The following is a 24,630-nucleotide window of genomic DNA, read 5'->3' as shown; positions in this document are numbered from 1 at the left end:
TGGAAGTTGGATGTAGTCTTTGCTCAGGTTGCTTGTTGCCCAGCATGTGTTGCAGCTCTTGTACTCGGCTATAGTATTGGAGTGCATCAGAAAGGGCATGAACTTCTCTAATGAGATCTGAATTTGAATCCTTGTCAGGCCTCTTGTAGGGAGCGGTTACACTTGGTTCTGTTGGTTGGTCTGCGTTTGCGTTTGCTGCTGCTGTTGAGGTTTGGGGGTGACTGGAGCGATCTTGGGCTTGCCTTCATTGAGCATCAGAAAGGGGATGAACTTCTCTAATGAGATCTGAATTTGAATCCTTGTCAGGCCTCTTGTAGGGAGCGGTTACACTTGGTTCTGCTGGTTGGTCTGCGTTTGCTGCTCTGATGCTGAGGTTTGGGGGTGACTGGAGCGATCTTGGGCTTGCCTTCATTGAGCATCATCTCATGATTTTTTGCAAGAATCAAAGCCCTGTCATATGTTTGAGGTTCAAAATTTCGAACGGGGAACTGAATGATTGGATCCAATCCTCGAATGAATTGCTTGAGCTTCTCCTCCTCGGATTTTCCCGACTGTTGAGTTGATGTGATCACCTTATTCGAGTAGGTGAGCACAGGGAAACCATTCTTGGTGAGTTTGTAGAACTCATCTTCAAGATTTGTCATGTACTGTGGAGGTAGAAACCTGGTCTTCAAATCTGACACAAAGCTGTTCCAATCATAGTACGGTAAGTCCGTGTAGGAATCTGTGCATAAACAGGACCAATGTTGCCACCAAGTAATTGTATCACCCGTGAGGTGTGGAGCTGCCAGATGGACTTTGTCTCGGGTTTTTGTGATTTTTCAAAGAGGAAAGTGGCTACAAACTGGTGAATAAATTGAGTCACAACTGAATGGTCATACTTGGTGAAGTTCAGTGAGGCACGGATAACTGTTGTCGAGGCTATGGTTTGGGGTTGTGGAGGATTGAGAAGGGTGGAAAGAAGTTACTAGAGTCCGGAGTGTCTGCTCACCCTAGGTTGCCTGGTTGAATCACGTCCCAAGCTCTGATACCAATGTGGTATGCACCGAGCTAGGACCGTGTGAAACAACGAAGCCTTTCTTTAAACCTGAGTTTAGTGAGTCTTTAGCAATCCTTTAAAACAGCATACATGAATCTGAAATAGATGTAGTAGAGACGACACTAGATGGGGTACTAGAGCAGCCCCCCCTCCGGTCAGAATACGCAGCGGAGATGATGACCAGATCTGGGAACACGAGAGCAAAAACGCAGGCAGAAAAACAGCACAAGAGAGAGAGAGAGACGTAGGCGTGTAACTCTGCTCTATATACACAAGAAGATCCCGAGAAATGATACACATAGTGGTATGGGGCTGGGGGCCTATATATATGCCCCTGGGAGAGCAGTCGGCCAGCATAGAAAGTGCCCACAACTGCTGAAAAATGTCCACGATTGCATAAATGCAGTCGGCCAGCAGAAAAGTGCCCACGACTGATAAACTGCAGTCGGCCAGCAGTCTACTAGCCCACGACTGAGAAATATGCAGTCGGCCAGGACTGGAGTGCTCCTGGCATCCTCTAGCAACCCTCCCCACCACTGGAAAAATGGAAAAAAATAGGGGAAAAATACGGAGAGTGGGGAAAAATGATAAAACACCTCATAAGGGCGGGCACACCCACAACAAAGGCCCTGGTGTATAAAACTAGACAGGAGATGACTTCTAACACCCCCTCTCAACTCCTGGCTGTGAAACCAACCACTGGGAGCTGGGGTGCCGCCTGAGCAGATCTTGAGAGCGCGACTTCGTGAAGAGGTCCACCGTACTGTCCTCCGTCGAACAGAACTCTAGCAAGATGTCATCAGCAACGATCTGTTCACGAACAACGTGCCTCTAGATGACCATGGGTTCCTCCAGTGGAAGCCTAACCTGCAATGCAACCTCTGCATGTTCACCACCTCACAAACAGCATCACAAACAGCCCGGTACTCTGCCTCTGTTCTCGACAAGGCAAAAGATGACTGTCTCCAATTGCTCCGTAAAACTGCTCCTGGGCCTGAAGTAGATCCCCTTGAGTCTGGATCTCCTCCCCAAACCGAGTCACTCCAACCGTGGAGTCGGACTCCATCCAACAATCCCCCTCCTGTGTACAAGAGTCCATGATCCTTCGCATGCCGCAGAAACCACAGGAAACGCAATCCTGCCTCCCAAAGAGACATCTGCAACCATGAGCTCAACTGCCTCATCAGGAAGCTCCCGGCCAATCTGGTGTCCATCAACCAGATCAATGAACCATACAGCTTCTGAGTCACCGAGACATTACACAGCTCACAAGGATCAACACCTGTTACGGTGCAAAAACAAGTCCTGGAAACCTGATGAAACCTGTCAACCACCCCCTCTGAGTCCGGAACCACAAAGCTTGGAGAAACCACCTCCTTCTGCAAGTAAGCACCTGTCACCTGCCTGGCTTTCCGAAAGGTCCCCGTGGAAAGAACATCCTCAACTACTGGAAGTTCTATGTCCCGAACACTACGAGACATCAGAGCATAAGTGACCTGTTCAGTTTCCTCTGACTGACGAACACAAGAACTACCGACATCAGTACTGGAAAGTTCCTGCCAACTGCTGCCATCTACTGGCAAGCTATCCACCATCTGGTCCCGGAAAGCCCGCACCTGCAGCGTATCCACACTTGAGTGGCCATTACCAGACTGCCAGTCATCACAAACCAGAGGACTTGGGAGAGAGAGTGCTGCAAGCCTGTAAACTCCATTCTCCACTCCGCCTTCCCAAACCACTTGGTCTGTTGCTTTGTCCCGGAGAGCAACAAAATGTTGGGGTAAAGGCACTATGCCCACCCTTATAGTGTGTACAAGCCCATAAGTTATAGTACATAGTACACTTAGTACTTTTAATGTACTAAGTGCACTATGTGTACTAGTGCAATATACATGTGTGATAGGGGAGTCACACACTCATTCCCATGAGTTGACTTATCCCCACAACTCTCTCTCTCTCTCTCCCTTGCTTCTCTGTGTATGTCTCCCACACATGAACTCTAACTCTAACCCTAATCTCTCCCATTCAACTGGTATCAGAGCGGGACTGCAGCTCTCTGTATGTGCAGTTTACTTCCAACAATGGTGGTGTCGAATTTGCTGTAGAGGAGAAGAAGGTGCATATACCTCTGGCCAGCGTCATGTGCTTTACATGATTGATTACCTGTGGTGTGCAGTTGAGAAAGATAAACGAACGGACCCTGGCGTTGACACGATCCCACATCTGTGTTTGAGCCTCCCAGTCCTTTCGGGTTGACGGTAACTCCCCTTTCTCTACTTCCGGCCGTGGAACACCAACAACGACGAAATCGGCGAGGTCGTAAGACTCCAGAACAGATTCCATCATCACCTTCCATATGCCGTAGTTACTCCCGTCCAACTGACCGTCCACCGGGAACGTGGGGAGTGTCGGGATCTTCACATGCCTCTCGGCCATCTCAAACAGATCTGCCATTGCGGGGATGTACTCTGAAAAGGGTGGGTGGGTGGGAACAAAGAAGAACTAATACCTGCAAGTGGCTGTCCAGCAAATCAGCCCGCCTTCCTTTTGCTTCTCCTCTTCCCGAACAGTCCAAAACAGTCCACCAATCAGCCACAAAATAGTCCCCCTCTTGCTCACACAAATCCCAAGACCTATCTAGAGCCTAGGGCTCTGATACCATGTCAGAATACGCAGCGGAGATGATGACCAGATCTAGGAACACAAGAGCAAAAACGCAAGCAGAAAAACAGCACAAGAGAGAGAGAGAAGTAGGCGTGTAACTCTGCTCTATATACACAAGAAGATCCCGAGAAATGATACACATAGTGGTATGGGGCTGGGGGCCTATATATATGCCCCTGGGAGAGCAGTCGGCCAGCATAGGAAGTGCCCACGACTGCTGAAAAATGTCCACGACTGCATAAATGCAGTCGGCCAGCAGAAAAGTGCCCACGATTGATAAACTGCAGTCGGCCAGCAGTCCAGTAGCCCACGACTGAGAAACATGCAGTCGGCCAGCACTGGAGTGCTCCTGGCATCCTCTGGCAACCCTCCCCACCACTGGAAAAATGGGAAAAAATAGGGGAAAAATACGGAGAGTGGGGAAAAATGATAAAACACCTCATAAGGGCGGGCACACCCACAACAAAGGCCCTGGTGTATAAAACTGGACAGGAGATGACTTCTAACACCCCCCCCCCCATGAGAACTATATACAAGCTCAACTGTGTCCACAAGACTGAGCGGACAAACTGACTGATTGACCCCAAACTCTTGGGCAAAGCGACCAAACGCTGGTTAGAACTGTGCATAAGCTTTAGGTGACCTTGAAGCTATCTTTGAGAGAAATACACTGGCCCGAAACTGAGGGTAGGTGTGCTGAATACTCTTGAAGAGACTGAGCTTCTTTGCCTTGGGCTGAGAGCACAAGTATGGCTGTAAGTATGCATAGGCAAGAGCCTAAGCATACATGCTTGTTATCTGATGATAATCTCTGATCTGTACCTGCATATTTTGGGACTGAACAGGTTGTGCCTTTTTATATGTCCACATGCTGCCAGTTGGCTGCCTCTTACTGCTGTCGGCCAGCATTAAATGTTAGTTGGCTGTAGCAAGTGTTCACGACTAGCATAAAATGCTAGTCGGCTACTTGTATGCTGGTCGGGTGGCTGCCAAATGTCACCAATTTGGTCTCCTCACCAATCTTGAACAGTGTTTCATACACTATCCGGAACCAAGGTGCGAACAGGGATTTTCCACAAAAGAAAGCTAAAGCATTCACCGGCATATTTTGGCGTGAAAGATGGCAACAAAGTTTGAACTACAAGGAATTTTATTTGTTGGTTTGATTTTTAAGGCGACAGGTTCACGCCTCATTAAAGTGTGGCACCTTCTGGACATGCATATGTGGACCAAAAGGAGGTGCCTAGAGGAATCTTGACCAACAAGCTGGGAAAAAGCACATAAGTTGATATTTTTGGCTATTCAGTCACTTTTGGCCAAAATAGGAAAAAGCACAGCTATTTTGGGACTGGTCGTCACTTTTGGCCAAAAGGGGAAAAGCACAGCTATTTTGGGGCTGGTCGACTCCTTTAAAAGGAGAAAGCATGTGCATGAAGAGAGGGTGGCGGGCAACAGATAAAAACGTTTTTTTCTCTCCCACCCTTGTGCTGGCTGTACAATGGGCAGCAGGCAGCTTCTCTCGTACAGTGGACAGCGGGGCTGGACAGCCTTCTCTCTCTTGCGCGCAAACTGTACAGTAGCTGGACAACAACACCTCCTCTTTTCAGCCGGCCGTACAGTGGTACAGTAGACGGTTTTTACCTCTCTACAGGCTGTATAGTGGTACAGCAGCGGGGCACCCTTTTTCTCTCTGTGGCACAAGCCGTACAGTGGTACGGCAGCTGGGCCGCTTATTCTCTTAGATTCGTTGACCATACAGGGGTACAGCAACCAAGGTCGACTGCTCCTTAGTCTCCAGATATGTTGCCAGTTGAGTCTAAAGGTGGTAGGGGGTTGGCTACCCCCCTTGCAAGGCAAGCCCACCTTGATGGAGTTGATGGTTTATTGTCTTGTGGATGACTACCATGAGGTTATAAATTGCACTTTCTTATAAGGTGAATTTGAGCATGTTTTTGGATTCATCTAGGTGTACACCTTGGGGGCTGCCTTGGGGCTGGCTGGCCCCCTCTACATGTAATGCACCTACATGCCTCTAATGCATGCTACTACTATGGCTGACATCCAGATGCATTTGAATGATGAAAACTTGCTGAATTCTCCACAGTGGGTTAAGAGGACTGATCTGACACTCTAAGGTTGGGAGACTGACCTACGTAGCTCGTGCCTAACATGTCCCGGATTGGGCTCACAAAGGGGTCACATCATACGACAAAATTACCCTAAAAGGTACTACTTCTGTACATGATTCTTGCAGTGTTGATGAGCGAGTTTGTAAGCGTGTACCACAATGCATGGGTGCACGTGACATGCATGGCGACCTATGCGTTACTGCATGCGTGGTTGGAGTCTTGGTCGAACTCTAACCAATAATGAGGTTATAATAATAACCTTTGTCACCCTAGCGTGGTTTCTCCTAATCCCTCAGCTCTCCTAACCCTATCGAATTAGGTCATTAATCTCAAGGATTATGTGAGGATTACTGTTACTGCTTAGTATTTCATCCACTTATCTGTGTATTTAAGACTGAAACTGAAAGTAAACTCGAGAGACTTGAACAGAGATGTTTGATTGATTGATTGAAACTGTGATACAACAGGCTCCTTATATAGCAGTCCAAGAGACACGAATGAAAAGACACATCCCATGACCAATAGTCATGACTCTAGGCGAAGAGACACATCCTTTGGACGAATAGCTGCAACCATTGGGTGAAGAGTTGCAACCATAGAGCGAAGGGGTGTGATCAGTCGTCGAAGGAGTGTGGCTCTTGATGAAGAGGCATGTCTCTAGAGCGAAGAGTCGTGACCATCCGAGTGTAGGGGTCCTCTGTAATCATGTCACTTCAGTATTTGTAACCATGAGGAGACTGTGTATAATGAACTAAGTCACAATCGTGACATTCCCTCCCATTTAAAATAAAACCCATGTGATTAAATGAGAGTCTGTCGTCTGCCAAAGAATTCTTGGAGGAGTTGAGGATATTGTTGCATTTCTTCATCTGTCTGCCAAGTAGAATCTGACTCATCCAAGTCCATCCACTTAACAAGAAATTCTGTAGTAATCTTCCGTCTTGTTTCTTTCTGACGAACGTAAAGAATCTTCTCAGGAACCAGAATAATGTGATCATCTTCAATCTCAGGAACATAAGAAGATAACTCCGGAATAGATGAATCTCCTTGTATGTATTCCTTGAGCCAAGAGATGTGAAATGTCGGATGAATTTTTTCCCAAGATGGTGGAAGATCCAACTTATGACTGACAACTGAAATCTTCTTTATAACTTTAAATGGACCATAGAAACGCGGTCGCAACTTCGGAAAGATTGACTTTACTGTCTTATATCGATGCGGTGCAACATAAAGCAAAACCAAGTCACCTTCTTGAAACTCAGTATGCCTTCTGTGCTTATTCGCATACTTCTGATACTTCTGCTGAACATGAACCAGTTTGTCTCGAACTTGCACAAGAATATCTTGCATTTCTTGAACCAACTGATCTGCTAATGCCACCTTGTGTTGAAGAACAAAGTTTGTAGGCACAAGCGGAGTGTGACCATATGCTGCTTGAAAAGGAGTCAGTCCAGTGACTGAATGCTGAGAATTATTATAAGCAAACTCCACAAGAGGCAAATATTCTTCCCAAGAAGCTAATCTTGTCTGAACATAATGTCTAAGCATTTCTTCCAAAATTTGATTTACTCTTTCTGTCTGTCTGTCTGTCTGAGGATGATAAGCAGAACTGAACAAGAGATTCGTACCAAGAGATTTGAATAAGGAAGTCCAAAAATGTCCAGTGAACTTCGGATCTGTGTCTGAAACAATAGATCTTGGCAATCCATGAATTCTGAAAATATGCTGTACGAACAACGCTGCAAGATCTGGAGCAGAAACTGTCTTCTTGCAAGGAATAAAATGTGCCATTTTGGAAAACCGATCAACCACTACTAAAATTTGAGCATTGCCTTTCTGCGAACGCGGCAAAGTAGTGATGAAATCCATGCTTATGCTTTCCCATCTTTCCTGGGGAACTGGCAAAGGCTGAAGCAATCCTTGAGGAAGTTGTCGCGAAGCTTTCATAATTTGACAAGAGTGACAAGCTTTAACAAACTTAATAACATCTTGTTGCATCTGAGGCCAAAAGTATGTTGCTGATAACAGACGATATGTCTTGTTAATTCCAGGATGAGCTGCAAAGGGTACTTCGTGATGCTCTTGAATAAGGAGTTTCCGCAAAGATGCATTGTGAGGAACACAAATGCGATCTAAGTAATAAAGTAAATCATCTGCAATTGTATATGCGGCAAACATATTCATTTCTGCAACAGTAGGATGAAGAGATTTGAGAGCTCGAAAGACATCTCCAAAGTCTCTATCTGTCAAATACTCATGCTTAAAACATGCAAGAATCTCCATCTGCACATTGGAGATAGCAAAGTTCGTAGCTCGAGGCATGCGGCTCAAAGCATCTGCTACCACATTCTGTAATCCAGGAACATAGAGTATCGCCATGTGAAAATTCGCCAAAAATTCAACCCATCGTCCTTGACAAGGATTCATCACTGGTTGAGTAAAGATGTAAGTCAAAGACTGATGATCTGTCTTAACCACTGAATCTGCACCAAGAAGATAATGCTTCCACGTTCTATAAGCATGAACAATTGCCAAAAATTCCTTGTCATAAACGGGATATCGCATTTGAATGGCCGAAAATTTATGACTATCAAAAGCAATAACACGATCATTTTGCATAAGAACGCCTCCAGATGCTCTATCCAAAGCATCTGTCATAATGTCAAACGGCTGAGTGGGATCCGCAATAGCCAAAACAGGCGTAGTTGTCAACGCATGCTTAAGATCATTAAAGGACTTTTGAGCTTCAAGTGACCAGTGCAATTTATCTAACTTTGTAAGGGCTGTCAAAGGAGCAGCAATATCTGAGAACTTGTGAACCTTGGTGTGGTAAAAATTTGCTAATCCCAAGAAAGATCGCACATCTGAAATTCTAAGTGGCAAAGGCCAATCAACAATGACCTTTATCTTCTTAGGATCAACTGCAATACCATGTCCAGAGATGATGTGTCCAAGATATTCCACATGATCTTTGAAAAACTGACTCTTCTTCTTGTTGATGTACAAGACATTCGTACGGAGTACTTCGAAGACAATCTGCAAATGCTGCTTGTGATCTGCTAAAGTCTTACTGAAGACCAAAATGTCATCCAGATAAACGATGACAAACTTATCCAAGTAAGGACCAAAGATGTCATTCATCAAAGTCATGAAAGTACCTGGGGCATTGGTTAACCCAAAAGGAATGACCAAAAATTCATAATGTCCATACTTTGTTCTGAAAGCTGTCTTATACTCATCTCCAATTCGAATCCTGATTTGATGATAGCCTGACTTCAGATCAATCTTCGAAAATACCTTCGCACCAAGCAACTGATCAAAGAGCTCATCGATGCGAGGCAAGGGAAACTTATTCTTGATTGTCTGCTTATTAAGGGCACGATAATCAATGCAAAGTCGCATAGATCCATCCTTCTTCTTGACCAATAAAACTGGAGCACCAAAAGGACTTTTGCTTGGACGTATATGACCTTTATCCAACAACTCTGCCAATTGTCTCTGAATTTCTTGAGACTCTGAATAAGAAACTCGATAAGGAGCTCGAACTGGCGGTGGTTGTCCAGGGATTAGATCAATCCTATGATCTACAGAACGTCAAGGAGGCAATGTCGTTGGCAGCTCGTCTCAGGAAATAAATCCATATAAGGTTGAAAGAAGGACTGCTGTAAATAAGAAGTATCTGATGGCAAGGATTCCGATTGGTCAACTATATTGTCTTCTGCTTCTCGCAACATAACTAAGGCAGAAGTGCTATCGCGTTTACGCACTAAGCGTTTGACTTGCATAGCAGAAACCACAGTAATCGGCTTAGAATTAAACAGACCTCGTAATTCCATTTCTCGATGATTATGATAAAGTCGAATGGAATGATCTCGAAAGCTGATCAAAGGATCATACTCATATAACCAAGACTGTCCAAGAATCATGTCATAGTGTGACAAAGGCATAATAGAGAAATTCAGCTGATCCTGATAGTCCTGAATCTGAAAATGCAACTGCTGAATCCGTTTACTGCAATGCAAGAAAGAACCATCTGCAAGTTCCACTTGGAAAACTTCCGCACTCTGCTGAGTAGGTAATCGCAACTTGCTGACGAGAGTAGTTCCCACAAAATTAGTTGAGCATCCACTATCAACAAGAACATTGATAGGATGCTGGCCAATAAATCCCAATAAGCTCAAAACTTGATTGGAAAGGTTAACAGGCACTGAAGTATGGTTGTGGGCATTGAAGCTGTGTAGCTTGTCAGCGGGGCTGAGGCTCTCAATTTCCAGAGTTAAACGTTGGAACTCTGTGATATACGCGGCTGAGGATCCTGTTTGCCTCAGGCAGCGGAGAGTAGACCGGACATGGTAGTCCGCACTGGCAAGTTCAAAGGCCTTGCGGAGGACGCGCCGGAATTTATCCCAAGTAGGAGTGTGCTTACCATCTGCAACACGTCGTTGCCACCATAGAAGTGCTGTATCCTTGAGTAGTGAACTGGCTAAAGCAACCTTCTTGCTTTCGACCAAATCGGTATTGGTCAAATATACCTCCATTTTGAATATCCATTGGTCAAGCACGCGCTTGTCGCGGCGACCATTATAAGGGGCAGGCAGTTTGACATCGAGTTTCTTTTTTTGTGCAGCATTAAATATTTTATAAAGAAGTTGGAGTTCTGCATTGTTTACCTCGGCAGCTGGATCTGGTTCATCTTCATTTTCTGCTACCGAAGACTCTGAAGAAGATGGTTGTCGATCACTGGCTGGTGTGCGCGCTGGATGGGGCCGCAGCAACTGATCGAGTCGTCTGCTGATGGTAGAGAGACTTGTCGAAAAAGTCTGCTGAAGTGTCTCCATTTGCTCGCGTAATGATGTAATGGCCTGCATTTGCTCGTCTTGTTGCTGGCCCTCCTCCTCGGAGATAGATGGCATGTTGGATCTGCTAGAGTGAGTAGCGCGGAGAAGCTGGTGAAATATGTGGTACTGCTGGAGGAGAGAGTGACAGTGAATCGTCTCCCAATTCTTCTAAGAAATTGGAGCCTAACTCCGAAGGCTCGAAGTCTTCCACCTCGTCGACAGGAGGTGTCTCTGCAAGGGTTAATGGAGTGTAATCTGGCACAATGAGCTCCCTGTATACTCGAACCAAGGACTGAAGCGAGATGATCCGGTTTACTGCATCCACACGGCACTCGTCTAGGGAATATGCAAGATGTGGGTACCGTCCCAAAATAAACTCGTAATGAGCAAGATGGTGTGCTGGACACGTCAAGTAAATATGCCAGATCACCCACGCCTGTAACTAAGTGGCGTGGCGGTGACTGACGTATAATAAATATTCCAGGGGACCTGGTACATGAACTGGAGCCGGAACAGGTTCGGGAGCCGGAACGTGTGCGGGTTCGGGTGCCGGAACAGGCTCTGCAACAGGTTCGGGTAATGCGGCGGGCTCCGGTGTGGGTGTATCGGGTATAATAATTATTTCCGGGGCTAGGCGAGGATTTTCGGGCAATATGGCTTCCGGGACCTCGTCTATGTACGAGATGTAAAGCTCTGGCTGATTGCTGTTGGGTTCCATTGGACGCCTGGTTGAGAAGGTGAATATGTGCCAGAGTGGAGAGAATTACCTGGCGTGACAGAACCTTCCCTAGAACAGTGTGAGAGAGGAGCGAATGGGCTGGCCGGCTGATTATTTCGTTGCGTTGGTCCCATATTCTCCCTTTTTTTTTTTGACTTATCGAAAGGGCACGTAAGTTAATAAAAAGGACCGGCTGAGGTGTGAAAACGCCCAAGTTAATTAATGGGCTGGCCGGCTGGGTAGGCTGCCGTTTATTAAACCCATGAAGGGCTGCACGTAAAAAGGGCCCTGCGCTGGCTGAATTGTAGGACTAGCGCTTATTGCACAAGTGGCCAAGAGGTGCGCAGCCATGGGGCATCGCGAAGAGGTGCCATCTCTTGGGAAAAGGTGCGATGGTTGCGGTGAAGAGGCACCATGCGATGAAGAGGCACCAACGCTGATGGAGGAAGTGCGCATGAAAGGGCACGACCCGATGAAAAGGCACACAAAGGGTTACCGGCAAGTCACCTCCGCACACATACCGGGTATGCCACACACACACATCTGTGTATCTGTCTTATGTATGTGTAATTAGTAAAGAAGTTTTAGGGTTACCTCATACTCGTAAGTGTAGGTTCCATCTTTCTTCTGCTTCCATACAACATCGGGTAGGGGAGTAGAGCGGAGAGGGTGAGAGGCTCACAACCGTAGGCCCGGGAAATTTTTTTTTTGCTCTGATACCACTGTGAGGATTACTGTTACTACTTAGTATTTCATCCACTTATCTGTGTATTTAAGACTGAAACTGAAAGTAAACTCGAGAGACTTGAACACAGATGTTTGATTGATTGATTGATTGAAACTGTGATACAACAGGCTCCTTATATAGGAGTCCAAGAGACACGAATGAAAAGACACATCCCATGATCAATAGTCATGACTCTAGGCGAAGAGACACATCCTTTGGACGAATAGCTGCAACCATTGGGTGAAGAGTTTGTTTGTTGTCCAAGGACTTGGCCGACAGTAGACGAGTTCAAGTAGAGGAATTCCATAAGAAAAGAACAGTTCATAGTGTAGTTATTATTTGATCGGACAAGCTGTAGGCATTAGTAGGCACATGATGGAGTTGATGGTTTATTGTCTCGCGGATGACTAACATGAGGCTATAAATTGCACTAGTGACATGCAAATTTCACATTGTGAAGTTTTCGTCCAAGTTGCAACCAGTTGATTTTGTGTTAATTCTTTCCATCTTTTGTGGTGCATATGCCCTATTAACTATGTTTTTGTTGTAATAATTCTTTCTATCTGTTATGATCCTTAGTGCTAGGCTTCATTATGGCTGAGTCTGTCGTCTATCTCCGGAGCTCAGATAGAAACTCGGTACGTAGACCTTTGTATGAATCTATGCTCTTATGTGTGTGTGTGTGTGCATGGGGTGTGTGTGTGGGGGGGCATATATTGATACAAAGTTCTACACCCACTATTTGGCACTGATGACGTTAGTGGGGATGTCTAGTCCATACTATGCATGATGGAGTTGATGGTTCATTGTCTTGCAGATGACTACCATGAGGTTATAAATTGCACTTTGTTATAAGGTGAATTTGGACATGTTCTTGGTATATATATGTCCTACAAAATCTCTAACCTGGGCTGCAATGCTCTCTTTATTTTTTAAAATCTAAGGCATGCTGGCCTTGCAGTTAAGCCGAGCAAAGTAGGGCAAGTCTTAGCTTTATAGCCTCCCTTTTTTGTAGACAATGGTTATTCAAGCTGATTTTCCCTTTTTAAGCAGAAGCCCTAGTAGTAACACCCTGAATTTACCTTCGACAAGGCATCTTTTTTAAGGCCCCAGCATCGTGTGGCAAGACAGGTCGCAGCATGAATACATGGGGAAGAGTTGCTGGAGCATTGTAGGCTGAATTGAGCCTGTTGGGGGATGCAAAACTCCCGGAAAAGATGCAGACAGCAGGCTAGCTGCCACAGGGCAGATTAAATTTGTGCAGCGAGCATTAAACGGTGGTAAAATGGCTGCATATCATATAGATGGGACGTGGAGGTATGATACCCAGCTGCCTGCGCTCAAAATAGCTAATAGCTATGTAGTTAGGATCTAAGTAATGGCTTTTGTGGCTTCAAGACTGCTTTTAAGGGAGTGCCAGGTTGACATAGATATTGGAATGAGCTTAGCATGATGCATTGTCAAGCAGTTGGTAATTGCAGATGCAGGTTAGCAACGTAGTGTGGCCTTTTCAGCATGGCTTTATTGATTAGGCCGTGTCAAGACGAGAATAGTTGGCATGTGGAAGTAGATGGTAGTGTCAATAGGGGCATTTATAGGTGGCTCGTGTCTGGTCATGCTGAGTGCTTGAGGACATGTGCACTTATTTCTCTGTTGCCCAATTGTTGAACTTTTGTATTAAGGAATATTTGAACCTAGCAGCCTACATTTACTGCTGACATCAAACTTGCGCCCCTATAAATCTCAAAGTGGAGTTCGCTGCAAAAATTGCTTGTCTATTTTCAAAATTACAGTTCTAGAATGCTAATGTTGTGATTTTTTCTATCTTTTTGCTGCAGGCATAACAAATGACTGTAAGGACCCATGTGTGGACACATTCCGAATAACTACTTTGCCCTTGTTAAAGCATTTTGGCATTCCAATAGAGGAAGTGGAGCTCAAAATCCTCACAAGGGGTGCCCCACCTCAGGGTGGTGGGGAAGTGCATTTGAAAGTTCCAATTGTGCACACTGGCTTAACCGTAAGATTTCTTTAAATTCCACCTCCTTGTGGTGAATATATATTATAATTTTATACTGTTAATTATAATATCAAAACATTATTTTATTACATTAAACAAACAAATGTGTATTATAGGACTGTATAACAACAATTTATATCATAACATTACACTTATTTATGTGAATGCTATATATTACAATACTTAATCATATTTATATACACATCAACATAATAATATTATGGAATATGTTACTCAAAGCCATTATTGTATGTAAGACACACGTGGGCACACTCGCACACACACCTAATTCTAGCAGATATTGGTCCTCATGCATCTTGGCACTTATTGCAGCCAGTTTCATGGATTGATGAAGGGATGGTGAAAAGAATAAGAGGAGTTGCTTACTCAACAAGGGTTTCTCCTCAAATGTCCAACCGCATGGTTGATTCTGCTCGTGGAGTGTTGAATAGTTTTCTACCTGATGTTTACGTATTCACAGACCATTACTCGGGTCAGGGATCTGGCAAGTAAGTCCAAGGATTATGAAACTTGATCCAACTGATTTTCTATTCCTTTTAAGAAGCATTCACTGTTTTGTGATGGGATTGTTCTCGCTTGTAAAAGCATGCTATAGAAATTGAGCTGACATAGGCTTGGTATTGAAGAATGGTTTTGTAGATTGCAAGAGACATTTAAAATACTCTCTCTCTCTCTCTCTCTCTCTCTCTCTCTCTCTCTCTCTCGCTCGCTCGCTCGCTCGTATCCTCTCAGCCCACAGCCAACGCCGCGCTGTGCTCCCGCCGTGTCTCCTTTGCCCACCCTTCTTCCACCTTTCTTGTGCCCACTCGTCCCGCCTTTGCGCTTTGCTCCTTCCGCCTCCGCTTGCGCACTTCCGCCTCTCCTTGGCGTTTGCCTTTGCTTGGCCATCCTGCCCTCTAATATATTGTGTCCCAAGTCTAGACTCCGGCCGCCTCCATCATTGTGCTTCTGCCTCTCCTTTGCCTTTGCCTTTGCCTGGCCATCTTGCCCTCTGATATAATGTGTCCCAAGCCCAGACTCATTAACCAGGAGCCACTCCCACCCTTACTTCATCGCACATCGGGCTTGCTCCTGTCCTTACCTGTGTCCTTGAGTCTAACTTGAGAAAGGCAAGAAGTAGTTCCCAAGCCAAAATAACCAGATCGAGCAAGTGGGATGGATAGCAAAAAAGTGCTCGACAAGATTGATGCCCAAGTCAACGTAAGCACATAACCAAATGGACGCGGTGTGCTTACCAGAGATTGCCTATGGCTGCTGAAAAAAAAATTGACTTACTCAAGAAGATCTCCGCGAATGGGAGAGGAGATGGCTAAGATGAAGGAACAACATGCTAGACAGTTAGATGGAATGGAGAAAGCGACTACTAGGCTCAACGGAGAAATACATGACTGCAAGAAGGAAGAAGGAGAAATTAGTCCCTCCATCCTCTCTGAAGTTGCAGACCTCAAGGTGAAGCTCCAGGAGGACATATTGGAGACCAAAAGTGAGATTGAACGAGGGTGGGCTGCTATAGTGAAGAAAGAAGTTGAGGAGGAGTGGACAGAGGTCTTCAGAAGACATAGGATACCACACGTCCACTATTATTCATTACACGATTGAGGAGAATAAAAGGAGGAAGATCCGGGAATTACATGTGCGTGTGGTTGGGCTGTAAGAAGGGAGGGGAGTATGCCAAGGTAGACGCCACGATTCGATGTCGGAAAATGGGCATAGATTGCACACCATATGTGGATGCATGGAGAGCAAGCAAAGACACCACACATGCCTGCCCACTACTCAAATTCAAGGATACCACCCGTTGGCAAGCATTCTTGGATCATAGAGCAGCCCTCGAAGGTGTGTCAGACACCACACGTAGGTAACCCTCTTTTATCACATATGAGGCATGTGCATGAGCAGTGCCAAAACAGTGGCAAAATCAGCATCCATATGAAATAAATCATGAAACTCGCGGTGCCCGCGGGACTAGGGCCTTTGACGCACTTGTTGATACCATCAATGCATATTAAAACATTTAAACATGGCCACAACCTTAACACATATCCATCATCACTTTGCATAAAACATAAAAGCTAGACAAAACATCCACAAATGCTGAAAGAGCTTGCACATGTGACACCGCATAGAGGCCGGAATGGGCCGACCCCCCCCCCCCCCCCCCCCGGGAGTATTTTATTACCCAAGGAGAATATCATGTACAAGCTTTGAGGGCCTTACTCTTCCCACAGGAGATGCCGGATTATCCATATACAAATGCCATAACAGAGTAACATGAGGCAACCAAGCCGAAACGCAGGCTGTAGAAATACCGAGCCAACAATATAATCCATATACCTCCGTGTGGGTATTGATTCTTCCCCAAAAACCACGGGTCTTCATGCAATAGAGTTGGTACAACAGGTTCAACTCTCCATTCAGCTGGTACAACTAGTGGTTGGTACAGTAAGTACAGTGGTTGGTACAGCCAGTACAAGGGCTGGTACAGCCAGAATAGTGGTTGGTACAGCAAGTACAAGGGCTGGTGCAGCCGGTACAATGGCTGGTACAGTAGGTACAATGGTTGGAAATCATAATAAAATGATTAAATACCTTGTCTTCAGTATTTCTTCATGATGGAAGCCTCCAAAACAGTCCCCAACAGCCGGTATACTTCATGGGCAGCCTAAGAGAGAGAGAGAGAGAGAGAGAGAGAGAGAGAGAGAGAGAGAGAGTAGCCATCATTAGGGCAGCTTGTAATGGTGGTAGAGGCTAGTGTGCAACAAGAGAGCCTCTCCAAATGAAGAGAGAGGACTCCAATTTATAGATTTGGGCCTCCCATGAGCTAAAATGGCAAGAGAAGGCTATAATGACAAGTAGAGAGCCACACAATAACTGAAGTGACCAGTGTGAGGCCACTTGTCTCACTTTGATCCACTTTTTGACAAGTGTGAGCCCACTTGTCTCACTTTGATCCACTTTCTTGTCACATGTCCCAATCTAAGAGTTGGGTTCTCCCATAATTTTACTCTAAAAATATCCCAACTAGTAGCCCATTTGGCATAAGTACTTTAACAACTCTTGGCATCTGTTCAATTCTAGATGAAATGACGCGAACAGAATTTCCATCAGAGTCGGGCCAAAAATAGCAACTCATAAATTTTAGGAGTGTGATCCTTTGTATTCCAGGATAATCCCCCATTCCCAAAGCTTGTACTTCCCAAATATTTAGACATCCTGGAGTCCACCAGACCCCTTTCATACTGGGAAATGTCCAGGTTGGTGACAAATTATGCATGGCAGACAAGTCTCCATGAGAGACAACTGAGATTCCTGATACATACGGCTTTCGTAACAATGCATCTACCACTATATTCTTCTTTCTTAGGGTGTGTAAAATCTGAAAATGAAACATAGAGAGGAAGTTGGCCATCCTCATATGCTTCTTCGATAATTTAGTTTGGGTAAGAAAAAACCTCAAACTCTGGTGATCTACGGCTCTCATAAGCTAGAGCATGTCACATTCGACAATGAATGGCTTTTGCAAATCCATAATGATCAACACTAGACCTTGTGTAGTTGCATCTTTCAATTTGACTCTCTCTACATCAGTCCATTTAAATATAGTCTTATTCTTTGTCAAGTCATGCAAAGTAGAAGCAATCCATGCAAAGTGTCGAATGAACTTGTAGTAAGAGCATAATCCCAGAAACCTACGGATCTTATGCACCAATCTCAATTTATACCAATTCCGAATCGTATTTATCTTTGTAGGATCCATCCACACTCCATTGTACATGGGATACAATGGGGCCTCTTCACCAGCATTAATTACATGCTTTCGGCCTTTATGCATGGAGGTGATTCTGTTGGTCTTGTAAGCCTTGCGCGAATCAATGCGCGTGTGCAAGGCTTTCCAAGCAATACATCACAACCATTCAAAGGTGCTACAAGAATTTTCATGATCCACGTAGCCTCGAATGTGTATGCGCAACTTGCTAATAGTTGGCATAACCTGTACTTCTCTACCAGCGAAGGCAGTCATGGGATACAATGGGGATAGTATCACCGTGTTCACCAGCATCAATTACATGCTCTCGGTCTTTATGCATGAAAGTGATTCTGTTGGTCTTATAAGCAGTACCTGCTTCAATTTGAAGACCCATGTCCCCCACTTCAATACCCAAAGGAGTTGCCCCATCAGTGTAGATATGAAGCTCTCAGGTGCACAATCATCAAACATGAACAAAGCGAGCTGATCCTTAAGTTCTTAGTTGCACAATCATCAAACATGAACAAAGCGGGCTAATCCTTAAGTTGTCCCCAAGCTTCACATACAACCTTGTCTTTGCTATCATGTGAAGTATTGTCCTCCACATCCGGAACCATATGCATATTGGGCTTTGGTGCTTGCACATTATCACACTTCTTCTTGTTTGGGCATGCTTTTGCAATATGCTCTGTGTTGCCACAAGTAAAGCATTTTCCCTCGCTCATATACTGCTCTTTTTGCTCAGCAGCCCATGTTGCATGTGTTGTGCATGCACATTTTGGCATTTGGAATACATTTTGACAATTGTCATAAACATTGCATCCTTCACGGGCTATATAAGATACACATGCATGGCGTGAAGTCGTTGACGGTTCGTGTCTAATAGCATGAGGATTCATCCTCTTAGACATGAGCTCTTGTTCAACCAACTGTGAGGATACCAAGACATGTGGGATGGGTGCCTTTTCTTCATAGGTATCCTTGGTACAAGTTAAGTATGCACGTGCTGCATCCCTTGGTTGCTTATGCAACTCTTGAGACATCATTGCCATGGCATGATCCATAAAAGATACAGCTTTCTTGGTCTTCAAACGATCATGTACCAATGGATTCTGGCAATAGAGCTTCAACTCTCCTTCTTGTGCATAAAGAAGAGCCTGCGTACAAGTAAGCTTAGCCCTTAAGGCTATGGACTCTTCTTCTTGCATTTTCTCTTTACCATGGGATGGCTGTCCCACATGTTCCGTATGCACCACATGAGTTTGCTTTTCCTGTAAAGCATTGGAAGCATGCATTTCATTGTCTTTGCCTCTTGTATTGGCATCTTCAATATTCATTGTATGGTTGTCCATAGTGTTGTAAGTGTAGAGATAGCTAGTGTTCGCAGTGATCGTCTTTCACGATGGAAGTGAAAGAGAACCGTATGCTCTAATACCAATGTAATTCCACTGTTCAGTGTGGAATGTTTGGTTGAACACAACGCTAATCAATACACTTAAATACACCAAGATTTAATGGACAACAAGCACAATACAAGATGTGATTTGCTGAATTGACAAGAGATGCACAGTGAGCTGGAACGACTAACCCCTCCTTCAAATAATGCTTATCGATCTTGGGAGAATAAAGTACATAGTGGCATGGCATTTCTGACTAGATTTCCATACCAATGCATATGAATACAGTATTGCAAACAATATGGTTGTCGGTGAAGATCTGCAACTCACACTACTCTCTCAAGTCTATTGTTCCACCTGTGTGCATTGACTGCTGGGATAGGGTAGAGTCCCTAGGCTCCATGTTATTGGGCCCTGGCTTGTCTTCTTTCAGCCCTAAGTACTGCATAGGAACTCTTGATGTAAGAATAATCAACATAGACAAAGAAGAGAGAGAGAGAGAGAGAGAGAGAGAGAGAGAGAGAGAGAGAGAGAGAGAGATGGTTGTATATTCAGTATATTCATACGGTTTAAAAAGATACATGATTTTGTGGCCCTTGGCCTTCTCAAAAAGAAAACATAATACCTAATCTATGACCTAGCTCCTTGAGAAGAGAGATTTCCAACAATGAGCAACAAGGTGCCTTTTATAGGTCTTTGGAAGAGTAATAAATTGGTCAACCTGTTGTCAGCTAGTTCTGTGGACCCGAATAATAAATCTTTATGCTGTCGATTGGAAGTACATGCCCTCCTAAGCTTGGCCTACAAGGTTTTGGTTCACCTTTAACCTTTCAAGCCTGTGTGATAGAGTATACTTCATAAATCTTGATGTTTATTTGTTGCAAATCAAGGATTGGCTTGGGATTAAGCATGTCCATGTGCATGCACATGACATCTATTGTAACTATTTGGCCCTCCTAGCTCTATTTCACATGATGAAGGACACCAGATATTTGGAAGAAGACATGGGGACAGGGTCCATAAGGTTTGGTTAAGAAAAAGCATCAGTTTTGCTCAAAAAGCAAGCAAAAGCAAAAAGTCAAACTAGGTTGACCGCGAGCCAAGGGCACCGTTAGAAAGAGGAGACTGAACTGGGTCAAAAAGCTTAAAGCCACTTTTTCAAAAAGCAGCTCCAAGGCCAAAAAGCAAGGCCTTGAAGCTGGAAAAGCAAAACAAGAACTTTTGACTAAAGTTGAGTAATATTTTACTATTAAAAAGACCAAAAGCAAAGTAAAAGGCAAAAGCATCACTTTTTGGCAAAAAGCAACGCTTTCCCAAGTATAAAAGAAGCATGAGCCTCTCTTTTGAGCATCAAGTTGAAGAAGAATCTCTTCATCACGTTGCCATCTTCCTTGAAGCGTGGAGATCATCTTCTCCATCATCATCTAATGGAATTTTTCATTGCTGCCCGCACTGATTCAGAGTACCCCATCAACTGTAGTGCCATGTCAGTATCTATCCGTACGGTTGTACGGATCCGTATAGCCGTACGGAATGTACATGATTGTACGGATTGGAAATTCAAAAACCCTAAAAATTTTAGAAATCCTAAAATTGCTCCAAAAACCCTAACAAACTGCTTTTTGGAGGTTTTATCGCTCGAAAACCATTAAAATAGATTTTATATCAGTTTTCTTGCCAGAAAGAGCTTTTCCATGGTTTTCTTCATCGACAAGGCTATAGGAGTGATTCTTGGACTTGGATTTGGACTTGATGATTGGATTGGAAATAAAACTTGGACTCGGACTCGGATTTGGATGTAGACTTGGACTTGGATTTAGACTTGGATATGGACTTGGATTTGGATTTGGATTCATTGGACTTGGATTCATGGGATTTGGATATTGGATTTGGTACTAGCCTAGTAAAAGATACTTGTGGGTCATTCTCGTGGTGTGCTCGGCATTAGAGATCTTGTGCCTTGACATCGACATCAACTTGGATATCTTACATCGGCATATGTGTTTGTTTTGTATTCATTGATTGCATTGATCCTGGCCAGCGTGCCCGTGGATTGTTCCTGAATAAATTCCTGAAAGGGAGCGGGGCCTGTTCCTTGCTTAGTGTGGTGTATTGTGCAAGATCCCTATTCTCTTCTCTCTCTCTCCCCTCTCTCTCTCTATATTTATCTCTTGGAAACATGGTTGAGTCTGTCACGGCACGCCCCGCTAGGCTTACATCTGCTTCTGCTAAACTTGATGACGGGACTCCAACCTTTGACCTTGGATGACTGTCATCATTCCTTGTCTCCACATATGGTCTCCCATACTTGTCATCCTTTCCTTCCTAGCAACCTTTTCACTGAAAACCTTGCCTTAATGTCTCTAAATCCACTCCAAATTTGATGTAGAGATCTGGGGATCTTTTTCACTTTGTCCCCTTACCTTGTCTCTAAACACAAACATGAATCATTCTTCTTGAAAAGTGATCATGGCGTGCCCCTTGTATGATCTTCATCCCTTGGAGTTGCTCCCTAAAAGCCTTCCTTTGCAGTCTCGACTGGCTACCAACTCCCATGAAACCCTCCCCCTTGGTTTGTGTGACATCAATTGGCTTTTGGGGGTCTCGACCTGTGCACTTCTTGTGGGACTTAGCATTGCTGAGTTTAGTGCTGAGACAATGTTGCATGGTCACCATGCCCCCAAAAGATCAAATCATGTACGAAGTCTATGGAACCAGCATCTCTGAGTACCTACATTTGCCAGAGCCTGGGATGAAGTCAAAGCAAGCCATGGAAACTAGGTGCGACCCTCTACTGTGTCTCCAAATCTGAGGATCCGCTGAGGACCAAAGGTGAGGCTCCAAACTCTGCCAGTAAAATGTGGTGGGGTACCGAAGGCTTGGCTCTGATGAGCTTGGAAAATAGTAGAACCTGTACCCTCTCGATCGCTCATAATCAATTGGCTAACTTGCTCGGTCAGTTCCATGGACCCTAATATATCTTCATACTGTTGAGTGCTGACTGGAGGATATCCCCTCTTAAGCGTGTTCAAAAGGGTTTTGATCCACTTTAAGCCTTCCTCAAGCCTGAAATAGAGTATACTGCTCAAATCCTGATGTTCATCTGTTGCAAATTAGGGATTCGCATAGGATTAAGCATGTCCATGTGCGTGCACATGACACTCCAAGATAGGGTCATTGTAGACAAGCAGACTATTGAAAGACAACCACTATAAATTTTCCTGAAAGTAGCTGGGGCATTAGTGAGTTCAAATGGTAATACTTAAACCCATTTTTGCAATCAATCCTTGAGAAGAGGCCTTGACATTTGTCAAAAGTAAGTGAAATGTCATCTAGGTCGGTGTTTTGTGAGCCGTTCTGCAATTTTTTGTTTACTCATTTGTTTCCTATATAGCAAGATTGCTCCTCGGGGTTTCACTATTTTTGTTCAACTTGTGTTTGTTCAATGTTGGTTAACTTTATTGGCTTGTATGATTGTAATTTTTGCTCACCTTTTCTGCTGTTTGCAAACACTAGGCTGCCAAGTCAAATATGAAATGTGTATTGTAAGGTAGAGGTAAAACTGCCCCGTGTCTAATGGTATGGTCAATGCTGAAGCTCTCCAGGTTATGGAATCTCCTTGGTTGCTGAGACTACAACAGGATGCCTCATAAGTGCAGAAGCGGTTTCAAATCACGGTGCACAAGAGCTTGATGAAAAGCAAAGCCCATCGTTGCCTGAAGATCTTGGAACTCAAGCATCAAGATTGCTTTTAGAAGAAATACGGCGAGGTGGTGTTGTTGATTCGTCTCATCAGGTGCCTTCTCTTTTCACTTGCATTAGTCATTTGTTGTCCCACGTATCTTGAGCATAATTTGTGTGTGCATGCATGCGCATGCGCGCGTAATGTTTGTGCATGCATGGGTGCATGTATATGTATATGCATGCATGTACACATTGTTTGTATATATGTATGCTTGTATGTATTACACGCACATGTATGCATGCATGCGTGTATATGTTTTGTAATTGTTGAATTTGTTTTTTAAACGCAGGGCCTACTTTTCCTGCTGTGCGCATTGTGCCCAGAGGATGTGAGCAAGGTCAGGGTTGGAAAGCTTTCCCCGCACGCAATCCGAGTGCTGAGATTAATTAAGGAGTTTTTGAATGTTCAATTCAGCATCAAGCCAGACCCGGCAACAGGGACCATTATTCTGGTTTGTGTAGGCAGTGGCTACCGGAATATAACCAGAAAAGTATCATAGTTATTCATCTCAGGGGGTATGTCCATCAATCAATCTGAAGAATTATGCCTTTTTGGATTTTGGTGCTGTCCTGTAGTTTTGGAAGGGTGTCAAAGGCTTCAATTCTTAAGAAATATTAAGGCTCACAGTTTTCTCTCTCAGGTTACGCACATCAACTTGTCTGGTGCCTTTCTAAGCTGCTTTGCACTTTGGAAGGACATCCAGGTTTGGTGCATGTGTAAATGCCTTTCAATGTGGTGTCAGCACTTCAAGGAATCACATATTACCGTTTTTGCTGTTCAAGTTTTATTGAAGCTTACAGAGTGGCTTTCATTCAGCAGTTCAACACTCACTCTTTATGATTGAGACACAAAAAAATCGGTTGTTACACCTACAGTTTCCCTCACTTGGACATGTGTGTGCAGGAGTGTTGCAAAAGTGAGACACGTGTACTGAAAAGTTTCTTATACCATGTATAAAGCATTGCTTAAATATTAGGATGAGAAGGCGATTCTCAATGCACGGCAAATTTACTAGCATGATGGGTAAAAGAACAGATTGAACTCCTCAATGTCTTTGCATTTGAACCTTTTAGGAAGCTCAGCTTATGGTGGTTTCCCCTTGGGCCAGCACCAAGAGACCTAGTTAGCTAGTCATGGGGTGTTTTTTTTATTTTGTTCCATCTGTATATCGTTGGGCCGGGGGTGTGGTGGGGTGCTTCTTCTTTAAAGAGAGTTGGTCCTTTCTTGGTTGTGCTGACTAGCAGCAGAGAGAGAGAGAGAGAGAGAGAGAGATTATATGAACATCTTCAAGAGGATCTATGAGACCATATAATAGCGTATGTGACCATGAATAAACTTTTAAGTCATAAAACATGGAAGGAGAAAAAGCTAGGTTTAAAGAGACAAGGACTAGGTTCTATGTGGATTTTGCGTTTACAAGGATGTAGGTAGGTATTGTCATTTTGGATCCTCTCTTATTATTGAATACATTTAGGCAATATCGTTCAATGGTGCTAGAGTATGCCCTTGATTTGTAGTTGATGCACATACCATTGGATCTTTGGGGACAAGGTCATTCGGCTCTTAGAAGGAATGGTGCCCTCT

The 24,630-nt window shown here is 44.3% G+C and overlaps 1 protein-coding gene and 1 pseudogene across 3 annotated transcripts in view; one reads left to right on the top strand and one right to left on the bottom strand.

The window, feature by feature from the left end:
- Positions 1–24,427, top strand: part of LOC147626862 (RNA cyclase family protein) — a 51,567-nt gene extending 27,140 nt beyond the window's left edge. The window contains exons 3-8 of one of the 3 annotated variants that reach the window (XR_015268425.1): positions 13,954–14,135; positions 14,469–14,644; positions 22,899–23,097; positions 23,336–23,561; positions 23,687–23,749; positions 23,950–24,427. Coding sequence is in view for 2 of the 3 variants with exons in the window: in XM_086815384.1 (XP_086671510.1) it covers positions 13,954–14,135; positions 14,469–14,644; positions 22,899–23,097; positions 23,336–23,545 (767 nt within the window). In the remaining variant the exon portion in view is untranslated. Of the gene's footprint in view, positions 1–13,953; positions 14,136–14,468; positions 14,645–22,898; positions 23,098–23,335; positions 23,562–23,686; positions 23,914–23,949 lie in introns of those variants that run through there. The other 2 variants (XM_086815384.1, XM_086815383.1) reach the window with 2 other exon arrangements.
- On the bottom strand, positions 10,756–11,531 carry LOC147626863 (uncharacterized; annotated as a pseudogene).
- Positions 24,428–24,630: the final 203 nt, after the last annotated feature.

This window comes from Cibotium barometz, chromosome 21 (assembly GCF_041138505.1).
Source record: "Cibotium barometz isolate CiBa-2024 chromosome 21, ASM4113850v1, whole genome shotgun sequence".
NCBI classification, from domain to species: Eukaryota; Viridiplantae; Streptophyta; class Polypodiopsida; order Cyatheales; family Cibotiaceae; genus Cibotium; species Cibotium barometz.
Note: the sequence above shows the minus strand (reverse complement) of the source record. Positions and strands in the feature narration are given on the sequence as shown.